Source organism: Rana temporaria, chromosome 9 (assembly GCF_905171775.1).
Source record: "Rana temporaria chromosome 9, aRanTem1.1, whole genome shotgun sequence".
NCBI lineage: Eukaryota > Metazoa > Chordata > Amphibia > Anura > Ranidae > Rana > Rana temporaria.
Genome location: NC_053497.1, coordinates 138,515,975 through 138,535,255, shown reverse-complemented (window position 1 = coordinate 138,535,255; position 19,281 = coordinate 138,515,975). Strand labels below are relative to the sequence as shown.

The 19,281-nt window shown below is 44.3% G+C and overlaps 2 protein-coding genes across 2 annotated transcripts; one reads left to right on the top strand and one right to left on the bottom strand.

Moving 5' to 3' along the window:
* Nucleotides 1-10,080: 10,080 nt before the first annotated feature.
* On the top strand, nt 10,081-12,668 carry LOC120914138 (protein ALP1-like). Its single transcript, XM_040324653.1, has 2 exons — nt 10,081-10,116; nt 11,690-12,668. Exon 2 carries the CDS (start codon nt 11,931-11,933, stop codon nt 12,567-12,569), a length of 639 nt encoding a protein of 212 aa, XP_040180587.1. The 5' UTR covers nt 10,081-10,116; nt 11,690-11,930; the 3' UTR covers nt 12,570-12,668.
* On the bottom strand, nt 10,336-11,690 carry LOC120914137 (extensin-like). Its single transcript, XM_040324652.1, has 2 exons — nt 11,483-11,690; nt 10,336-11,405 (listed from the first exon to the last, which is right to left on the bottom strand). Exon 2 carries the CDS (start codon nt 11,276-11,278, stop codon nt 10,352-10,354), a length of 927 nt encoding a protein of 308 aa, XP_040180586.1. The 5' UTR covers nt 11,279-11,405; nt 11,483-11,690; the 3' UTR covers nt 10,336-10,351.
* Nucleotides 12,669-19,281: the final 6,613 nt, after the last annotated feature.

Here is a 19,281-nt window from a genome sequence, read left to right as displayed (position 1 = left end):
TGCCAACTCATCCCTTTAAAACAGAACACATATTAATTACACAGGTTCTGAGGCTAATTTAATGCAAATAAGGCACCAAGTGAGTTTAATTACCTCCTTAATCAGCCACAGAACCTGTGTAATTAATATGTGTTCTGTTTTAAAGGGATGAGTTGGCAATCCTACTCCCGGCGCATAATATACATGGTTTGCGTAAGTCGTACGTCCGGCGTAAAGTTATTTCCCATATATGAGGCACAACCCATGCAAAGGTATGGACCAGGGAACACAAGCCGTCGTATTTTACGTCGTTTACGTTATACGTGAATATGGCTGGGCGTAGGTTACGTTCACCCTGTAGGCAGTGATCCGTCGTATCTTAGGCATTCGTTCCGACGTGATTCTGAGCATGCGCACTGGGATGCGTCCACGGGAAGGCGCATGCGCCGTTCGTTATTCGTATCTATCTGGCGCTCGGTCCATCATTTACATGGGGTCACTCCTCATTAGCATGGCTCACGCCCACTTCCACTTACGACGACTTACGCCTAAGAAACCCAGCGCAGATTTGGCTTTGTGAATCCAGTGCTTGCCTCTCTGTGTCGGCGTAGCGTAAAAAAGATACGCTAGGGCGGCATAAATATGCGCCGATGTATGTGAATCCGGGCCATGGTATATAAATACAAATATAAAAGTATATAAATAAATGAATATGCATATAAATATATATATATATATATAAATACATAGGAACACCGCTGTTAAATGGAGAAATGTGTCATATATATATATATATATATATACATATCTCTATAACAAAACATGCTTTGGGCTTGGATTACGATCTGCATATTTATATCGCCCGATCAGGGAAGTGAAGTGAATTGGATAAAGTACGATCAAAAGCCAAGGGACCATTAAATGTAGCCAAAACCTGTGCACATGAAGCATTGCTCGTGTGTCAGTGAGAACTCTCAACCATGTGGATGGATCGGCCTAGGTAAACTGAAGCGTAGTCTTCACTGAATCGTAATTTGAAGCATCGCCTATAGAAAATATAGGTTACTGAAACTTGTCGCCATTTCAGGGCCGCACACAAATTTAACGTTGGACATGTTGCATATCTATTTACTCGGTGCAACTTTGTCTTTTATATTTTACCAAAATGTGAGAACTTTATTGCGTTTGTTTGCCTTAAAATTTGCGTGTAAACACACAGCTCCCGGTCCTGTCAGGGGGGGAAACGCTGATCCTCTGTTCATACAATGTATGAACAGAGGATCAGTGTTTCCCCTAGTGAGGCCACCCCCCCGTAAGAACACACCCAGGGAACATACTTAACCCCTTCCCCGCCCCTAGTGTTAACCCCTTCACTGCCAGTGGCATTTTTATAGTAATCCAATGCATTTTTATAGAACTGATCGCTATAAAAATGCCAATGGTCCCAATGTTTATAGCGCAAAAAATAAAAACCGCAGAGGTGATCAAATACCACCAAAAGAAAGCTCTATTTGTGGGGAAAAAAAGGACGCAAATTTTGTTTGGGAGCCACGTCGCACGACCGCGCAATTGTCAGTTAAAGCGACGCAGTGCCGAATCGCAAAAAGTGCTCTGGTCTTTGGGCAGCAATATGGTCCGGGGGTTAAGTGGTTAAAGGCTCAGGAACCCTTTGCAGGTGTTATGGCTTAAATAGCTGATTAGAGTGGGACACTTTGAGCCTAGAATATTGCACCTTTTCACAATATTCACATTTTCTGAGATTGTGGATTTTGTGTTTTCGTGAGCTTTAAGCCATAATCATCAATGTAAACATCCCTTGTGACAGTAATAGGTGGTGACAGGTACTCTTTATGGAGAGATCGGGGATCTAAAAGACCCCCAATCCCTCCTTTAGGCATCGTACACACGATAGGTTAACCAGAGGACAACGGTCTGATGGACCGTTTTCATCTGTCAAAACCGATCGTGTGTGGGCCGCATCGGTTAAAAAAAAGCCAACTTGCTTTAAATTTAATTGATGGATTCCTAACCGATAGCTCAAAACCGATCGTTAGTAGGCACAACCATCGGTTAAAAATCCACACATGCCCAGAATCAAGTTGACGCATGCTTGGAAGCATTGAACCTCATTTTTTTCAGCACGTCTTTGTGTTTTACGTCACCGCGTTCTGACACGATCGGTTATTTACCCGATGGTGTGTGGGCGCGACGGACCATCAGTCAGCTTCTTTGGTTAACCGACGACAACGGTCCTTCAGACCGTTCTCATTGGATGGACTGATCGTGTGTACGTAAAGAAGGTTCTTCTTGTATTTACCTATATGGTGACAATCTTTGAAACTCTGTATTTTAATTTAATATTTAAACGTTTTTTGATGAATATGTACAATTGTGAATAAAACCTTTTTTACACTCAATATCCTGTATATTTTGAAATATTATTAGTGCCTTAAAAGTCCACCCAGGGGAACCCCCCTTTTTCTTTTATCGTGTGTACGAGGCTTCACTCTTCAAATTTGCCGTTTTTGGCGATCTGAATACTGTATATTTTTTTAAATCCTTGCCGTTGGCAGCCTAGAAAACCGGAAGCGACGTTGCTTCTGTGTTTACATTCAGGAGACTGGCAGGAAGTAGTTTACGGCTTCCTGCCAGTCTTTTTCTAGGTGCCGGAGGCGGCACATCATGAATGTTTACATTCAGGAGACTGGCAGGAAGTAGTTTACGGCTTCCTGCCAGTCTCTCTGTAGGTGCCGGAGGTGGCACATCATGAATGTTTACATTCAGGCGACTGGCAGGAAGTAGTTTACGGCTTCCTGCCAGTCTCTCTGTAGGTGCCGGAGGTGGCGCATCACGGATCGGTGGGACGGGAGGCCCGGTAAGAGCGACAGAGGCGGCGGGGTGTGTCCCCTCCCACTCCTCCGGGATAGCAATCGAGCGGCTTTTAGCCGCATCGGTTGTTATTACCGGAAAGTTGATTGTCCGCTCTAAAAAACTATACCAGGATGATGCTTGCAGCTGCGGCATCATCCCTATATAACCCCCGAAAGCGGAGGACGCATATGTGCGTACGCTCGGCGGCAAGGGGTTAAACAGCAACTTGGTGTTATCTATTGAAGACCCTTTGGGAGAATATTTGTGTAATTCTGTAATATATCACAGAAAGAAAATCCCAGGGCAGTTTTCCAAGCTACAGCCTTGCACCAACAGAGCTAACACTCTATGGTATTATATTACTTTGGGTTATTGAATATAGTAGATGATTGCTGCTCTTTGCTCTGTCTCGCTGAATAAACCCTCATCAATGACTTCATTAGAGAGAACGGTTAACAATGAAAGGAGTTCATTAGATCAGTGCAGATATTGGAAAGTTGATTTAACATGCTTTTATTAAAGACTTTTCAATCCCTTCCTTGTTTCTATCCCTTTTCCACCCAGGCTAATCATAACACAGATTTACTGTCACACATTAAGCATGTTGGGGGTCAGCAGGTCACAAAGGTTACGCCATGCCTCTCTAACCCACTATTGATCTGTTTTTACCGCCCTCTTCTCAAGCACTCTGGTCCCAGCCTTGGTCCCCTTGAGCCATATCAGAATACACTCTGATCACCCCCGCTCCTATAGGATGCCCAGTTCCGAATGCCAGGAGACAGATGTGTTCTGAAACCTCTGACCTATTGTAGTTTTTGACTATATCCAAGAGGATCGATCCATCCGTAATGCTGTGTGCGTTGGGGGGGGGGTTGGGATAGAGATCTGGCGAGTCAGGATGAGTTATCAGTCTTATTGACTTGTTTAGCTGGTAAGGTTAACATTACTTTTCTGTTTACAAATATTTTGTTACTTTGTTTACACAAACGCTGTCAGGGCCAATCCACACTTGTCATTTTGATGCGTTTTTTTTTCTTCCTGTTTAGAAAAGAACATTTGGAGTTTTTATTCACCGAAAAAATATGGCAATTCAGCACTTTCCCTGTTTTCTGCTTGCTTAGGCTCCGATCACATCTTAGCGTTCTGAATCGCGGCGATTCAAAATAGCGGAAAATCGCGATCCCCGTCACTTCCAATGGCACCCTGATCGTGGCACGATTTTGACGCGATTCTTCGGGTGACACAAACAGAATCGCTGGTTGCCTGTCACCCAAAAAAAGTACAAGAATTGTGCCGCAATCAGAGTGCAATTGGAAGTGACGGTTATCAGACTAGCGTCCCACGATTTGACGCCATTTCGAATTTCTGGCAGAATCGCAACTTAGGGCCAGATTCACAAAAGAGATACGACGGCGTATCTCCAGATACGCCGTCGTATCTCTGAGATCCGATTGTCGTATCTATGCGCCTGATTCATAGAATCAGGTTACGCATAGATAGCCCTAAGATCCAACAGGTGTAAGTGACTTACACCGTCAGATCTTAGGCTGCAATTCTAGGCCGGCCGCTAGGTGGCGATTCCATTGCGGTCGGCGTAGAATATGCAAATGAGTAGTTACGCCGATTCACGAACGTCCGCTTTGCCCGTCGCTGTAAATTTACATAGAGATACGCAGCGTAAAACTAAAGCTGCCCTCTAGTTGGTCTAGCCAATGTTAAGTATGGCCGTCGTTCCCGCGTCGAAATTTGAAATTTCACGTCGTTTGCGTAAGTCGTCCGTGAATACGCTGGACGCCATTTACGTTAACGTCGAAACCAATGACGTCCTTGCGATGTCATTTAGCGCAATGCACGGCGGGAAATTTCCAAACGGAGCATGCGCAGAACGTTCGGCACGGGAACGCGCCTAATTTAAATGGTACACGCCCCATTTGAATTAGGCGGGCTTGCGCCGGACGGCTTTACGCTACGCCGCCGAAAGTTTACACGCAAGTGCTTGGTGAATCAGGCACTTGCTCTGAAAACTTGCGGCGGTGTAACGTAAAGACGATACGTTACGCCGCCGGATTTGTACCTGAATCTGGCCCTTAATGTTTTCCAGTCTTTTCTAGCGGTTTATGTGATATCTTATTGAAATGCCCTATATTTATATAGAGGCCTACATGGACATGAGGAACAAAAAGTTTGTAAGGCTCTATAGCAATGGGGAACTTAAAGTTCATGTATAACCAAATGTTTTTTGGCTTTTGGATAGAGAAGGAATAGAATAAAACCTTATCTGTTTTTTGTTTGTTTTTTAGATGTGTCCCATTGGGAAGGCTTCCATTTGGCTGCCCAATGACCAGGCCATTTTTTGCGATTCGGCGCTGCATCGATTTAACTGACAATTGCGCGGTCGTACAACGTTGCACCCAAACAAAATTGACGTCCTTTTTTCCCACAAATAGAGCTTTCTTTTGGTGGTATTTGATCACCTATTTTTTGCGCTATAAACAAAAAAAGAGCAACAATTTTATATATTTTTTTTAAAAGCAATATTTTTTACTTTATGCTATAATAAATATGCCCCCCAAAAAAATATAAGAAAAACACATTTCTTTCTCAGTTTAGGTCGATATGTATTCTTCTATATATTTTTGCGGGTCCCACGTACACGTCACGGAGCTCGCGGCATTACAAATTCAAAGCAACGTACAGGTACATTACTTTGCGCAGCCGTGCCATTCTGCCGATGTATATCTACAGGCAGCGGTCGGCAAGTGGTTAAAGCAGCAATACATTTTTTTATATATTGCAGCTGACCGATCATTAGATGTGGTAGCTGCATTGGTTTTCTTTTTTAAGCTTTTTCCCTTTTTTATACCTGGTGAGCTGGCCAGTAACACACCTCCTGTATTACAGTGCTTCCACTCTGGATGAAGGAGCACAGGGGGCACCTTTGGACAGCAGCATTGCCAGTTTGGGGGGAAGGGGAGTGTTATGCCCTGTACACACGATCGGGTTTTAGCCCGACCAAACTCACATCGGAATTCCATCGGAGGAAAAGAGAACATGTTCTCTATGTAATCTCTGATGGGCATACACAAAAGTCCGTCTGACTTTTTCCATCGGAAATTCGGATCATGTGTACGAGGCCTTAGATGTACTAGCAGATTTAAATACACGGAGCCCTGAGAACCCAGCGATTAGCAATGTTTGATCGCTCGGTTCTCAGGCTTAGAGCCAGCAGTGGACAGATGCAGCAATATTCAGAAAAAATAAATAAAAATTATTTTTTAAGACACAATAGTTGTGTGAGGAAATCTCTCCAAAGTTTAGACCAAAAAAAAGAAAAAGACAGCCAATGAGTTTTCGGGGAAAAGCGCTCTTCCTTCATCAAGGCTACACAACAAATACAAGTACAAAGGTTTAAAAAAAAGAAATTGTAAATCAAAAAATTATGGGATCAAGACCAAAACATTTCTGGCATATGAATACCAAATTAGTTTGTGAGCAGAAAAAAAAAAAAAAAAGATTCATAATGATTATTATTTCTATACAGGATTTACATAGCGCCAACAGTTTACACAGCTACGGTCTAATAATATAATATCATATAGTACCATAATATAACAATGGAAAATATACAAAAATACACCAACATATAATCAATCAGTAAAAAAAAAGACCACTAGTAAAAACTAAAAACGACTACAATGTACATTAAACTAATTGGTTATTAGGAATATCAAATATGAATGCTAGAAGGACTATTGTATCTAATAATGTAATACTAATAAACTTAAAGTGGAGTTCCACCCATTTTTTTATGTTTGTCTGTGCTGCATGCCCTAATCTCATAGTGTTCAGAATGGACAATTTTTATTTATTTTGTTGCTTGTAAATACCTTTATTTTGTAGTCCTTCATTACTTCCTCCTCCTTATTAGCCTAGGCTATTAAGTCACAAGGCTATTCGCAAGGGTTTCTGGGATAGGCATAATGTATCCCAGTAGTCCTTGCAAATAGCCGATTTGCATAGAGAAGGGGCGGCAACTTCCTCCGACACTCCCGTTGCTATGGAAACCTGACTGAAACCTATTACTTCGCTTGTGCAGCCCTGAGCATGTGCGAGATCTGCAAGGCTGAAATCCAGGAAGTCATACAGTCTGGCTTCATGATGCCCACACTTAAGATGGCCACAGTCTATTTCTAGATTATAAACTAACTAAATGCTCTAACAACCTAACAAAACGGATCTTAGTTTACAGACTAACTTTACTAGAATACATTAAGCTTGTGAATTACAGGGGTATTTATATATAAAAAGTGAAATTGTGGCCGGAACTCCCCTTTAAGAAATCGGAAAACACTGCCATAGCATGCATTGGTTGGAAGAAGTCATCAATGGTATCAATTAAAAGCATTTAAAGTACGTGAAATGTACATCAACTTTCTAACTCTAATTCCAAATGTAAACTTAATTTGATTCTTATATACAAGAAAGGTTTTCATCTTGTTCATAATATGCTATTTTTTTGCACTATGTAGTGAAGTGGATATTGCTAGACTGGTACAAATATTGAACCCCTAATTATTTTAATTACATTTTTCATATTTACATATTTCATCTTTGTACTTGTCTGGTAGTCCAAATGCAGAGGGAGCTTGTTTTACTCCTGAAGAGCGTTGGCTGTCTTGTAAATCATTAAATCTGTTTTGGACTTCTTTATGAATTTGGTTTTGCACTCCTTTGGTTTAAAGTAGAAGTCCAATCAGGCCCTCCTTTGCTCTATCCAAAATGAAAAAATAAATAAAATGTTTGACCATAGTGATGTTTCTGAGTGTACGTTGAAGAGTAGCTCTGGTTGCAGGTCAGCCGCATAACCTGAGCCAGTGAGCTTTTTGAATGACTGACATCCTTTTACTACTCTGTATCAATAAGTATTCAGTCCCAGAGCCTTTTGGATTTATCCCCTTGATTGCTCCAAAGTTAACAGTTGTCACCAGAATAAGTGTCTCCTTTAGGAACATTACCCTCACCTTCTGGTCTGGTGACATCTTTATTTTATTTTTTATTTCCCATCACTTTTTGTCTCAATAACAGTGGTCACAAAATTGGGAAACTCAATGGGAAACAAAAAAATAATAATTGTCTTAACCATTTCCAACTTTATCCAAAGTTAAGAAATGTTTTGGCTACAGACACCCAAAAATGGAATTTCCGCTTAATTCACTCCTCGCCCCCTTACATGCCACATTGGACATGTAATATTTTTTTGTGGGGGGGGGGCTTCAGGAGGAGTGGTACTTCCTGTCCCACTTCCTCCTTCCGCCAAGGGGCTGCAAAGGCGATTAGATTATATAATTATAATCTAATCGCCTTTTGGCAGCCCCTCCCTGTAGGCGATCGCCATGTGACAGGTCCCAGGCGATCGCCTGTCCAATCGGATGGCGCAGTGCCGCTCGCGAATGCGCAGTGGGTGTCCGGCCGTGAAGCCGAAAGTTGTCACGCCCGTGTGCCCACACTTGGAATGAAGACGCCGGCCGGAGAGGGGGGGAGAGGAGCGGAGCCCCGGCCGGCGCGTCGCTGGAACGTGGAGCAGGTGAGTATGTTTATTAAAAGCCAGCAGCTACACTTTTTGTAGCTGCTGACTTTTAATAAACATAAAAAATGAGTGGAACACCCCTTTAATGAATTGTAATACAGCTTGTGCATCCCACTGAAAGTTCATAGGGTTTGTTAACATTCAGCAGGAGCGTGCTACCATTCTATTTTTATTAATGTAGGGATCTGCTGCCCTCTACTGTCTGTAAGGCTGCATTCACACCTAGGCGTTGGCGTTACCAGGCGTTTTTACGCGCGTTTTTTTCGCGCGTTTTGGTGCGCGTTTGTGCGCGTTTGCGCGCGTTTGAGCAGAGCGACGTCCAGCGTTTTTTTTTTTTTTTTTTTACCAATAGTAAAATAGATCACCTCTGTCATCATTTGTTGCTATGTGAAAGGTTTTTTTTTCCTCTTCCTGGGTGATAATTCCTCTTCCGGGTCATCCTTGTGCTTCTGACTCCATTGTGAAAATGAGTGATGACGAGATGGCTTTGTTCATGGCAGCAGCCACTGCTAGCCAATATCTTGTAAACGAGAGGCAGAGAAAAAGGAAGAGGCAACGCAGATTTTGGATACACCCCGTCATTGCTGATCGGGAAGAAAGAGGGCAATTTTGGGTGATGTACCAAGACCTCCGTGACCATGAAGACAAATTTCTGGACTACACCAGAATGTCCATAAAAAGGTTAGTAAAAAATGATCTGGAATCATTTATTTTTTACATTGTACCATTTGGGTTGCCACCTTTTCTTCAAGTCAAACATGTACACTTCTGCGGTGCACAACTATTTTTTTTAATACTATGAACTATACATATATTTTGTTAGTATTTAACATTTCTAATCATATGAATATAATAAAAATAGTCCCCTTTCCATTGCAGTGCACAGAGTTCTCCCTTTACATTAGAGTCCACAGAGTTCCCCCTTTACATTAGAGTCCACAAAGTTCCCCCTTTACATTACAGTGCACAGAGTCCCCCTTTACATTACAGTGCACAGAGTCCCCCTTTACATTACAGTGCACAGAATCCCCCTTTACATTACAGTGCACAGAGTCCCCCTTTACATCACAGTCACCCTTTTGCATCTCAACTCCCAGATTTCCCTTTCACTGTATGGGTTAACCAACATAATCTGATTGAAGCGAGACCTCAAGATACTCAGACATAAGGGATGCTCTGTGAACCATGATCTAAGGGGGAAACCGAGATCTCTGATGTACGGAGAGGACTCCAATGTGAGAACTCTGATTTTTCCTAGTGTACTCACCAAGAGGCAGGATAGAGAAAGGGGGTGGGTGCTTCTGTTAGACAGCGATGGAGGGTGAGCTCACTCACCCCTTGGCAGATAGCACATCTCATCCTGGTATATCTGTGGCTGCTGGGTTGTAAGTTTTCATCCCCTGCAGCCATTAACCCTGCTGGAAATCCATATTCTGGTCAGAAAAATCTGTCAGAGTGTCAGGCAGTCTGAAACCCGGACACATGATTCCAAACCCGAACTGTTCTGGCGAATCCCGGAAAGGTGGCAACCCTAGTACCAATCCATTGCCAATTTTAAATTTCATTTTCCTTTACAGCTTTGATGAGTTGCTGGAATTGTTGATCAACAGATTGCAGAGGATGGACACCTACTTCCGCAACTGTATCCCCCCTGTGGAGCGACTTATCATAACACTGAGGTAATTTTTATTTAGCGCTTTGAATGTAATACACTCTATTATATATATATATATATATATATATATATATATATATATATGTGTAATAAAAACCAAACAAAAATTCTGTAGGAACAAAATTATTTTAATATTTTAATCAACCAAAACATTGGGTCTTTTTTTTTTTATTAGGAAAATATACACACAGTGCACAAATACACAAAATATACAAAAATGTTTTATACATATTCCTTATTTACAATTGCTGTAAATTTGGGGAGGAGTCCTCTTCCCCGTGCGGTGACATGGCGACCGACAGTGCGTGGGCAAAAGGGGGCCAAGTGGAGGTGGTGCTGTCTTCCCCTGACCAATTGGAAGGTGGTGTTGCTTGTGGTGGTGGTGGTGTTCGTGTTGGGGCATTCCTGAAAGTCGATTGTCTCGGTCGATGTGGGTAATGTGATGTAGGTGTAGTCGTTAACGCAGGGTAAGTAGAAGGTGGTGGGTGGTAAGAAGAAAGTGTTGTAGGAGGCAGAGTACTGTATGTGACAGGTGGTGTTGAGAGATGAGGAAAAGGAGAATGAGGGTGGTAAGAAGAAGGTTGTGTATAAGGAAAAGGATTCAGAGAAGTGTGAGTGGAAGGTGTTGGCACAGGAGGTAAATGAGATAGAGTGGTGGTGAAAGGATGGTGCGCAGAAGTCGGTGGTGGTGTTGGTCGAGGAGGTTGGTCGGAAAGCTGTGGTCCTGTCCAAAGGGTAACGGGTGGTGGGGAGAAATGGGTCGTGGGTGGTGTTGGGACATGCTCGGTCCGTTTATTGGCATATGGGCCATAGGGTGGTGGTGGTTCGGATAAATCGTCAGCTTCTGTCGGGGGTATAAATGTCGAGATGTATCTAGCCGTACAGGACAGCACCACCGCTTGCAGATTTGGGGGAACTTTGTCGATTAGTTCCCCCAGACATTTTGCTACATTTTGGCCATACGATCTATTGCTCATCCGGTCAGACATGTTGGTCATAATGTCCAACATACGATCCAGGGCTGGATCCGGAGCAGGAGCCCTCCTACGCAGAGCACGCGGAGGTCCAATATGCGCAATGTTAACTGGGGGCTGCTCTGCAAGTGGTCTTGTTGCATTAGAATTTGATGCCTCGGAGTGCTGCGGTTCCGGCTCCAGAGTAGCCATCGCTTGATCCCCCGATGCCACGCTCTCTCTGTCCCCTCTCTCTGCCACGCTCTCTCTGTCCCCTCTCTCTGCCACGCTCTCTCTGTCTACTACAGCTGTGGCAGCCTCGTCCCAGCAGCTTTCAGTACTGAAAAAAGAAATCATGTATTAAAAAATAATTTTAAAACATTTGGTTTACCGAGCAAAGTACAGATAATGGTTTACCTCCCCAAATCCAGCACCGGTCTCAGAAACTCCAATTCCTTTGCGTGAACGTATTCTCTCACCGAACATGCTCCACTCCCACTTCGCCGCTGCTCCCGCTGTGCCTTCAGCTGGCGAGCGTAGGCGTCCCTTATACTCTTCCATCTGAGTTTTAGAATTTTCACTGTAAAAAATAAAATAAAATAATATATATTATTTTCTTTGTAGGTATCTATCAACTGGACAATCGATTGCAAGTCTGCATTACTCGTTTCGTATTGGAAGATCTACTGCCAGTTATATAATTCGGGACACCTGCAGTGCCATTTGGGAAGTCCTGAAACCCATTGTGTTTAAAAAACCGGCAGCAGAGGACTGGGAAAAAATTTCCCAAGTATTCTGGGAGCGCTGTAACTTTCCGAATTGTCTAGGAGCGATCGATGGGAAACACATCAGGATTGTTAAGCCCATGGCTAGTGGGAGCCAGTATTTCAATTATAAGAAATACTTTTCATTCGTCTTAATGGCTGTGGCTGATGCCAATTATTGCTTTACCTATATTGACATTGGTTCCTATGGAAGTAGTGCAGACTCTGCGATTTTTGGGAACTCCTCTTTTGGGCAATTACTTCGAACAGATGGTCTGGACCTTCCACAAAATAGTCCACTCCCGGGCACAAACGGCCCTCCCCTACCAAGTGTCTTTGTGGGTGATGAGGCTTTTGCTCTGAACACACACCTACTTCGGCCTTATTCAGGACATAATCTGAACGAAGACAAACGCATATTCAACTACCGGCTTAGCAGAGCACGCCGCGTAGTTGAGTGTGCTTTTGGAATTTTGGCGAACAAGTGGAGGGTTCTCCACACACCGATTGTGCTCAACATGCAAAATGCCATTAGTGCTGTAGAAGCGGCGTGTGCCTTGCACAATTTTGTCAGGCAGCGCGATGGTCTAGATTACGAGGAGCCAGTCCATGAGACTCTGGAAAGAGCTCATTGGACTGGTGTACGTGGGAACACACAGGGGACACATGTCCGTGAACAGTATGCGGCATACTTTGTCTCTCCTGAAGGGCAGGTCCCTTGGCAGCTCAATTCCATTTAATTTATTGAACTTTTCAGCTTTTGACACGCTTATTTTGTGAAATATAATCTTTACTATGCTGTTTTGTGGAAAAAAAATAAAAAATGATTCATGTTTTAAGAAGTCTCATTCTAATTTTGATACAGTTTTATCATTGGGTTCAATAGCCCTATGATATTGTGTGCCATTTTATATTAGTGACATTCTATCTATTGTAAACTTAGTTTATGTATTTATTCTGTGGTCTAATAAAGGGCCTGTAAGTGACCGCCTAGACGTGGGTTGGGGGTCCGATCAGGACCCCCAGGGTACATCCGGGGGTTAAGTGGCTCTATATGTGTCCCCCTGCGTGTCACTTTCTCCTCCTGTGTAAACACAGGAAGAGGGAAGTGATGACACTGACACCAGTACACGTAGGCACAATCCCCTTTTGGATCTCCAATCCACTCCCCCATCCCCTTGTCACAGTATCAATGAATGCAGTGAACATATATTTACTGATCACTGCAGGCAGAGTGTAGGTCCTGTGTAGCCCCCGTCCCCACCTGACGCTGTAGTCGCTAGGTCGATTGAATTTTTTTATTTTTTTAGATTAAAGATGTGTAAAATAATATTTTTTTTGAAAAATGTCACTAAATTTTTGGATTATTAAAAATCACAGAGGGGATCAAATATCACCATTAATAAGCTCTATTTGTGGGAAGAAGAGAACGCAATTTATGTTTATAAGCCATGTCGCATGACCGCACAATAGTCATATTTGTAAAGACACATTTTTAAACTTAACAGCATATTGGTACGGTAATAAATGCCTACTGTAACGACAAACAATCATTCCATTATTTCATTAGTGGCATTTTGTATTTCTGTTATGTTTTTTGATAGAGTTTACCTTTGCTATCATGGGACTTATTTATCCGTGCCCAGTTCTCATAGATTTGGCTCCCAATAGAACACCAAGCGTCCCAACGGGTGGTCCTCATTTTGTAGCCCGGTGCCCTGCTGTCATAAAGACAGGGGTGCTCCTTCACCATCCTGATGAAATTTTCAGGCTCCAGCATCGAAAGGGTTCTATCAAATTCGGCCTCCATTGATAAAAATGTGACTTTTCTTTATTGTAAGTAAAGTAAAATGGTGATTTCACAAGTTCCTGTAAAAAAATATGTCATTTCCTGTTCTGTTTTGGAGCTGTATGGGCGTCAAAACGCGCGTAAAAACGCGCATAAAAACGCTTGCTGTCGCGCGATACGCTCAATTCGCGCGTTTCCCATTACTCTCTATGGTAAAAAAAAAACGCGCGGAAACGCCTATGTCGCGCGCTTCGCGCGACAAAAAAAGGTCCGGGACTAGTTTGAGCTTCGCGCGACAGGCGTTCAGGCGTTCAGGTGTGAACAGGCACCATAGGAAACAATGTTAAATCTGCCCTCCCGTGTTCGTGAGCAGTGCGTTTCAGGCGTAAAAACGCCTAGGTGTGAATGGGGCCTAAGTGGCTTTGCACACTTAATATTCACAGAGATTATATATGTACATCACTTCCTTTCCCTGTGTTTGGGCTTGGAAACCCCACGAGGAAGAAGTGGAGAGAGAGAGGAGCTGAAACCACATGTCCCCGGGTAGAACTGTTGCCATTCCAGATCAGAAGCAGGGGTTATTAGGCAAGTGTTCCTATGTTAATAGCTTAATATTGTTTCCCAGCTTTTGGGTGTATATATGTAAATATATAATGGCTGGTGACAGAAATATATATTTTCCCTTGTTTTTACCCCAAATGCACTGTACCAGATAGTTGGTTAGTGATACAGTGCATGTGTGCAGTGAGCACTTTGCTGTATGTTACAATAGAGTTTATTTGCAGCTCCTGTTATGCCCTGTACACACAATCGTTTTTTCCGTCGGAATAGACTCTGACTGTTTTTTTCTAGCTGTCTTGCATACATACGGTCACACCAAATTCCGACCATCAAAAATGCGGTGTCGTACAACGCGTATGACGAGCCGAGAAAAATTAAATACCATGCTTCCGAGAATGCGTTGACTTGACTTTGAGCATGCGTGTTTTTTTTCCTCTGTTCCGTACAGACGAATGAAATTTCCGATAGAAATGTTTTCCGTCGGAAAAAAAGAGAACGTGTTCTCTTTCTAAGTCCGACGGAAAAAGTCCAATGGGGCATACAAACTGTCGGAATATCGGACGAGATGAGAAGGCATCCGTGATTGGCGGAACACAGAACAGAGGCGCTCCTGGGAAAATTTGTGTTCCGCCAATCACAGGACACGCTGAGAAGACGGCGCGGCTTTGAAATCATGGACGCTCGCAGCAGACAGAGACTGTCACTGGCCTGCAAAACGTGAGTTGATGGCACAGTGGGGGGGAAAGTGGGGGCAAATGATGGCACTGTGGGGGCAAGAGATGGCACTGTGGGGGCAAGTAATGTGATGGCACTGTGGGGGCAAGTAATGTGATGGCACTGTGGGGGCAAGAGATGGCACTGTGGGGGCAAGTAATGTGATGGCACTGTGGGGGCAAGTAATGTGATGGCACTGTGGGGGCATGTAATGTGATGGCACTGTGGGGCCATGTAATGTGATGGCACTGTGGGGGCCATGTAATGTGATGGCACTGTGGGGGCATGTAATGTGATGGCACAGTGGGGGCATGTAATGTGATGGCACTGTGGGGGCAAGTAATGGCACAGTGGGGGCATGTAATGGCACAGTGGGGGCATGTAATGGCACAGTGGGGGCATGTAATGGCATAGTGAGGCTTGAAAAAAGCCTGTTTCTGTCAGCGGTTGTTCTGGCTAACCCTCAGCTTCCAGAAAGACTAGTAGGAAGGGGGTAGTCTTATACGGCGAGTATATCCCAAAACCAAAATTTTTCCTGGAAAATTAGGGGGTCGTCTTATACGCCGAGTCGTCTTATACGCCGGAAAATACGGTATATTTTTTTCAATATTAGTGTTATTGAAAATGGCATACAAATTTCACATTTTTGTAAGCTTACGATGCGCAAAGTTCACAAGAAACAATTTTAAAGCTCGGTAACTTTTCAGGAGGGACCTGAAGTCAGCAGGTGTGACCTCCTGGCCTTACCTGAGTCATTACCCTTCTCACTGACCAATCTCTTACATTGCAAATTACAAACGGTTACCTGTCCTATTGCTATTCACAAAACCATCAGCAATTCCTCTCCAGTTGCCCTGGGGTCACAAGGGCAGGCTAGAGGGGCTGGGAACTCTTCCAGTGTTTTTTAAGCCCCGCACACTGAGTGACCAGATGGACATCTAAGTCTTTACTGGCTTCTATAAGCCCCTTGTCATCTTTGTACACTGTAACTTTGACTGCTGTCCCCCGAGGCAAGATCTTTGTGGTGTGTGGATGTGTGTGTATTTGCCCTGCTAAATCTCTGATCCCACTTTAAAAAAAAAAAAAAGACACCCCCCTCCTTCCTTCACAGCAGCGGCCTGTCCCAAAGGCTGTAGGATAATGTCCCCTTTCAGAAGAAGGCTGAGAAGCAAGCTATAGGCCAAAGCGAAGGAATCCAAGGAGGGCCGGTACAAAGCCACCTTGTTAACATGACTCCAAGAGCGGCATGTGACAGAACCCCCGGCCTTACTGGGAAAACACTCACTAGAGCCAAGCGTTTTGTTCACAATTACTGTAAGCTTTGAAAAGCATCTTCTTGTTTCACACATTGGGGGCACATTTACAGAACTCATAGCTAAAAACTGAGACATCCATTTAAAAAAGAGTAATTGTCACTGATAATCCGATCTGGGGAATTTATAAATCTATCACAGTCTAATAAGCTGGATAGTTCTATGCACTGCCGATGAGGTGTTTGTCTATTCATTTCTATCTTTTTTTCATAACAGAAAAAGTAGGCAGCTGTGTAGTATATGTAAAGTAATATAAATAATGCGCAACCTAAAATCGCATATCTCAGCGACTAACAATAAATCTCATATGTGATAAGACACATAAATAAGGTAAAAAATGTGAAAATACAAATAACGTGAAAACAACAAAAAAGGAGTCCTAGGAGTACCCCACGTAAATTAACCCTCTAAGGAACAAATAAGGATCATCAAAGTTCAAAACAGTTTGTTGGAAGTGGACAAATTGGGGGGGGGGGGGGGTACTAGTATAAACAACAAGGTGACAGTCCAAAAAAGAAAAAGATGTCAAAGGGATGAAGTCCTAAATGGATACATCACTCTTGCGACTGTCATGCGGATATTCCCTTATGAATCTTCAAGCACAAAACACTTCTCTTATTTAGATAAGATGGCAGCTTACCAGAATTTGAAAGATAGTCAGCTCTGCACATGCAGGGTGATTTCCTCTGGCTCCAGTCCTCCACTGATAGTCCCGGGACCTTCAGGGCAGATCACTAAAATCCTGGATGTGTGAACCACATCTCCTCTCAAAGGAGGGGATTTCCGGTAGGGAAAGGGGTGGATTCAGGTAGGGGCGCGCAATTTAAACGGCGGCGCAGCGTATCGTATTTACGCTACGCCGCCGTAACATACAGGAGAAAGTGCTGTATTCACGAAGCACTTGCTCCGTAAGTTGCAGCGGCGTATCGTAAAAGGGGCCGGCGTAAACGTGCGTAATTCAAATGATCCGGTAGGGGGCGTGGATCATTTAAATTAGGCGCGTCCCTAAAATTTCCCGACGTGCACTGCGTTAAATGAGGTCACAAGGACGTCATTGGTTTCGACGTGAACGTAAATGCCGTTCAGCACCATTCACGGACGAAAATTTTAAAATCGCGACGCGGGAACGACGTCCATACTTAACATTGGCTGCGCCTCCTAATAGCAGGAGCAGCCTTACGCCGAAAACGAGTTACGCAAACGACGTAAAAAACTACCGCCGGGCGCACGTACGTTTGTGAATCGCCGTAAGTATGTAATTTGCATACTCTACGCTGACAACTAGGGAAGTGCCACCTAGCGGCCAGCGTGAGAATATACCCTAAGATACGGCGGCGTAAGAGACTTATGCCAGTCGTATCTTTTTTTTAACAGAGATGTTTTATTGAGAAAACAAAGGTTTACATTGTCACAGATAAATATAGGTACAGTTAGATACAAAAGAAAAGATTCAGGACCGCCCCAAGAACTCAGAGCAGGATAAAATTACTAAGTGCAATACCATTTCAGGGGGAGAAACATCAAAGCCCAAACCCAGCCAACCCCCCCTTGAACCCTAAGGGAAAAGACAAAAATTAATACCAGGATTCATACCCAGCCCCCGCTCCCCCGAGGGTCACCTGAGGGAAAAGAAGTGGGAATAGGATAAAACAGGCTCCCCCTGGAGGGAGGGGGGGGGAAGGGGTGGGGGGGAGAGTGCAAAGTAGAGCGAGTGAAAATCACATGTCACCGATCACATGAAACATCAACAAGTGTTCAAGTACAGCGTAATATTCGGACCAAAACCCAACCTTAACCCCTGGCATCAATCCATCCAGACCACACCTTGTCAAACTTTGCTGGGCACTGTCTACTTTCATAAGTGATCCTGTAAAGTGGCAGAACGTTGTTGATAGACTGGGTCCAAGACTCCACCGTAGGCGGGTCAGCTGCCTTCCATTTAAGAAGGATTTCCCTCCTGGCATAGAAGAGGGAGAAGGTAAGAAACATATTAGAGTACCTGTCACCCTGCGTCTCCTCCAGGTGGCTCAAAAGAAGAACCAAGGGGTCCATCGGGACCTGCAGCTGAGACCCCGAACCCAGAATCCCAGCCACCCGCCCCCAGTAAATCTGAATCTTGGGGCATGCCCACACCATGTGCCAAAATGAGCCCTCCTGAACCCCGCATCGCGGACAAAGAGGGTCCCTCTGGGGGTAGATGCGGGCCAACCTCTGGGGAGTATAGTAAGCCTGATGAAGGAACTTAATTTGTATGAACCTGTCCCTAGCTGCTATAAGTGACGGGATGAACGTGGAAACACATTCCTCCCACTTTTCATCATCCAGGTCAGGTATATCAGCCTTCCACCTCTCGAGAGAGCAAGTCGACCCAGAGTCATATGCAACTGTCAAGTAGAGGTAAAGGGTGGAGAGGGGTCGCCCCATGGTCCGCGAGGTCAAGAGTCTCTCGATCGAGTCAGATTGGAGCGTCAGCGTGTCCGGAAATTGGGCAGTGTACGCATGTCTAAGTTGCCAGTATCGGAATGTCCATTGTGCAGGGATGGAATATTTGTCCCTCAACTCCCTAAAGGTCATAAGAGCGCCGTTGGATACAATATGTTTCAGAGTAGTGATCCCCCTGCTGGCCCAAACCGAAGGGTCAGGAAGGGAGTACAGGTGGGGTAGCAGGGGGTTACCCCAGAGAGGTAGATGCGGGGAGACATGCGAGGGCCTCGCGTAGATTACCCTAGCCTCCCTCCAGGCCCTAAGTGTTGTTTTCATCGGGACCGTTACCGAGGGGGCCGCCCGGCAACCCCTAAATGCAAGGTTGCTCAGGGCGGCATATGAGCCCAGAATGGCGGCCTCCAACGTAACCGCCGGATTCTGTTTAGGTTGGGCAAACCACCACCGAGCGGTGACCAGGACAGCCGCCCAATAGTACAGTTGGAAGTTCGGGAGCGACAAGCCACCACCCGATAGGGGCAAATACAGTTTTTTTTTAGCTATCCTAGGAGCCCTACCCGCCCAGACAAATGTCCCCACCTGACTCTCAAGTTTTTTGAAGAACGCTCTGCAAAGATGGACCGGAGTGTTCCT

Excerpts from the sequence above, each read along its gene's own strand:
- LOC120914138 (XM_040324653.1), top strand. The coding sequence starts at position 11,931 with ATGGCTAGTGGGAGCCAGTATTTCAATTATAAGAAATACTTTTCATTC.
- LOC120914137 (XM_040324652.1), bottom strand. The coding sequence starts at position 11,278 with ATGGCTACTCTGGAGCCGGAACCGCAGCACTCCGAGGCATCAAATTCT.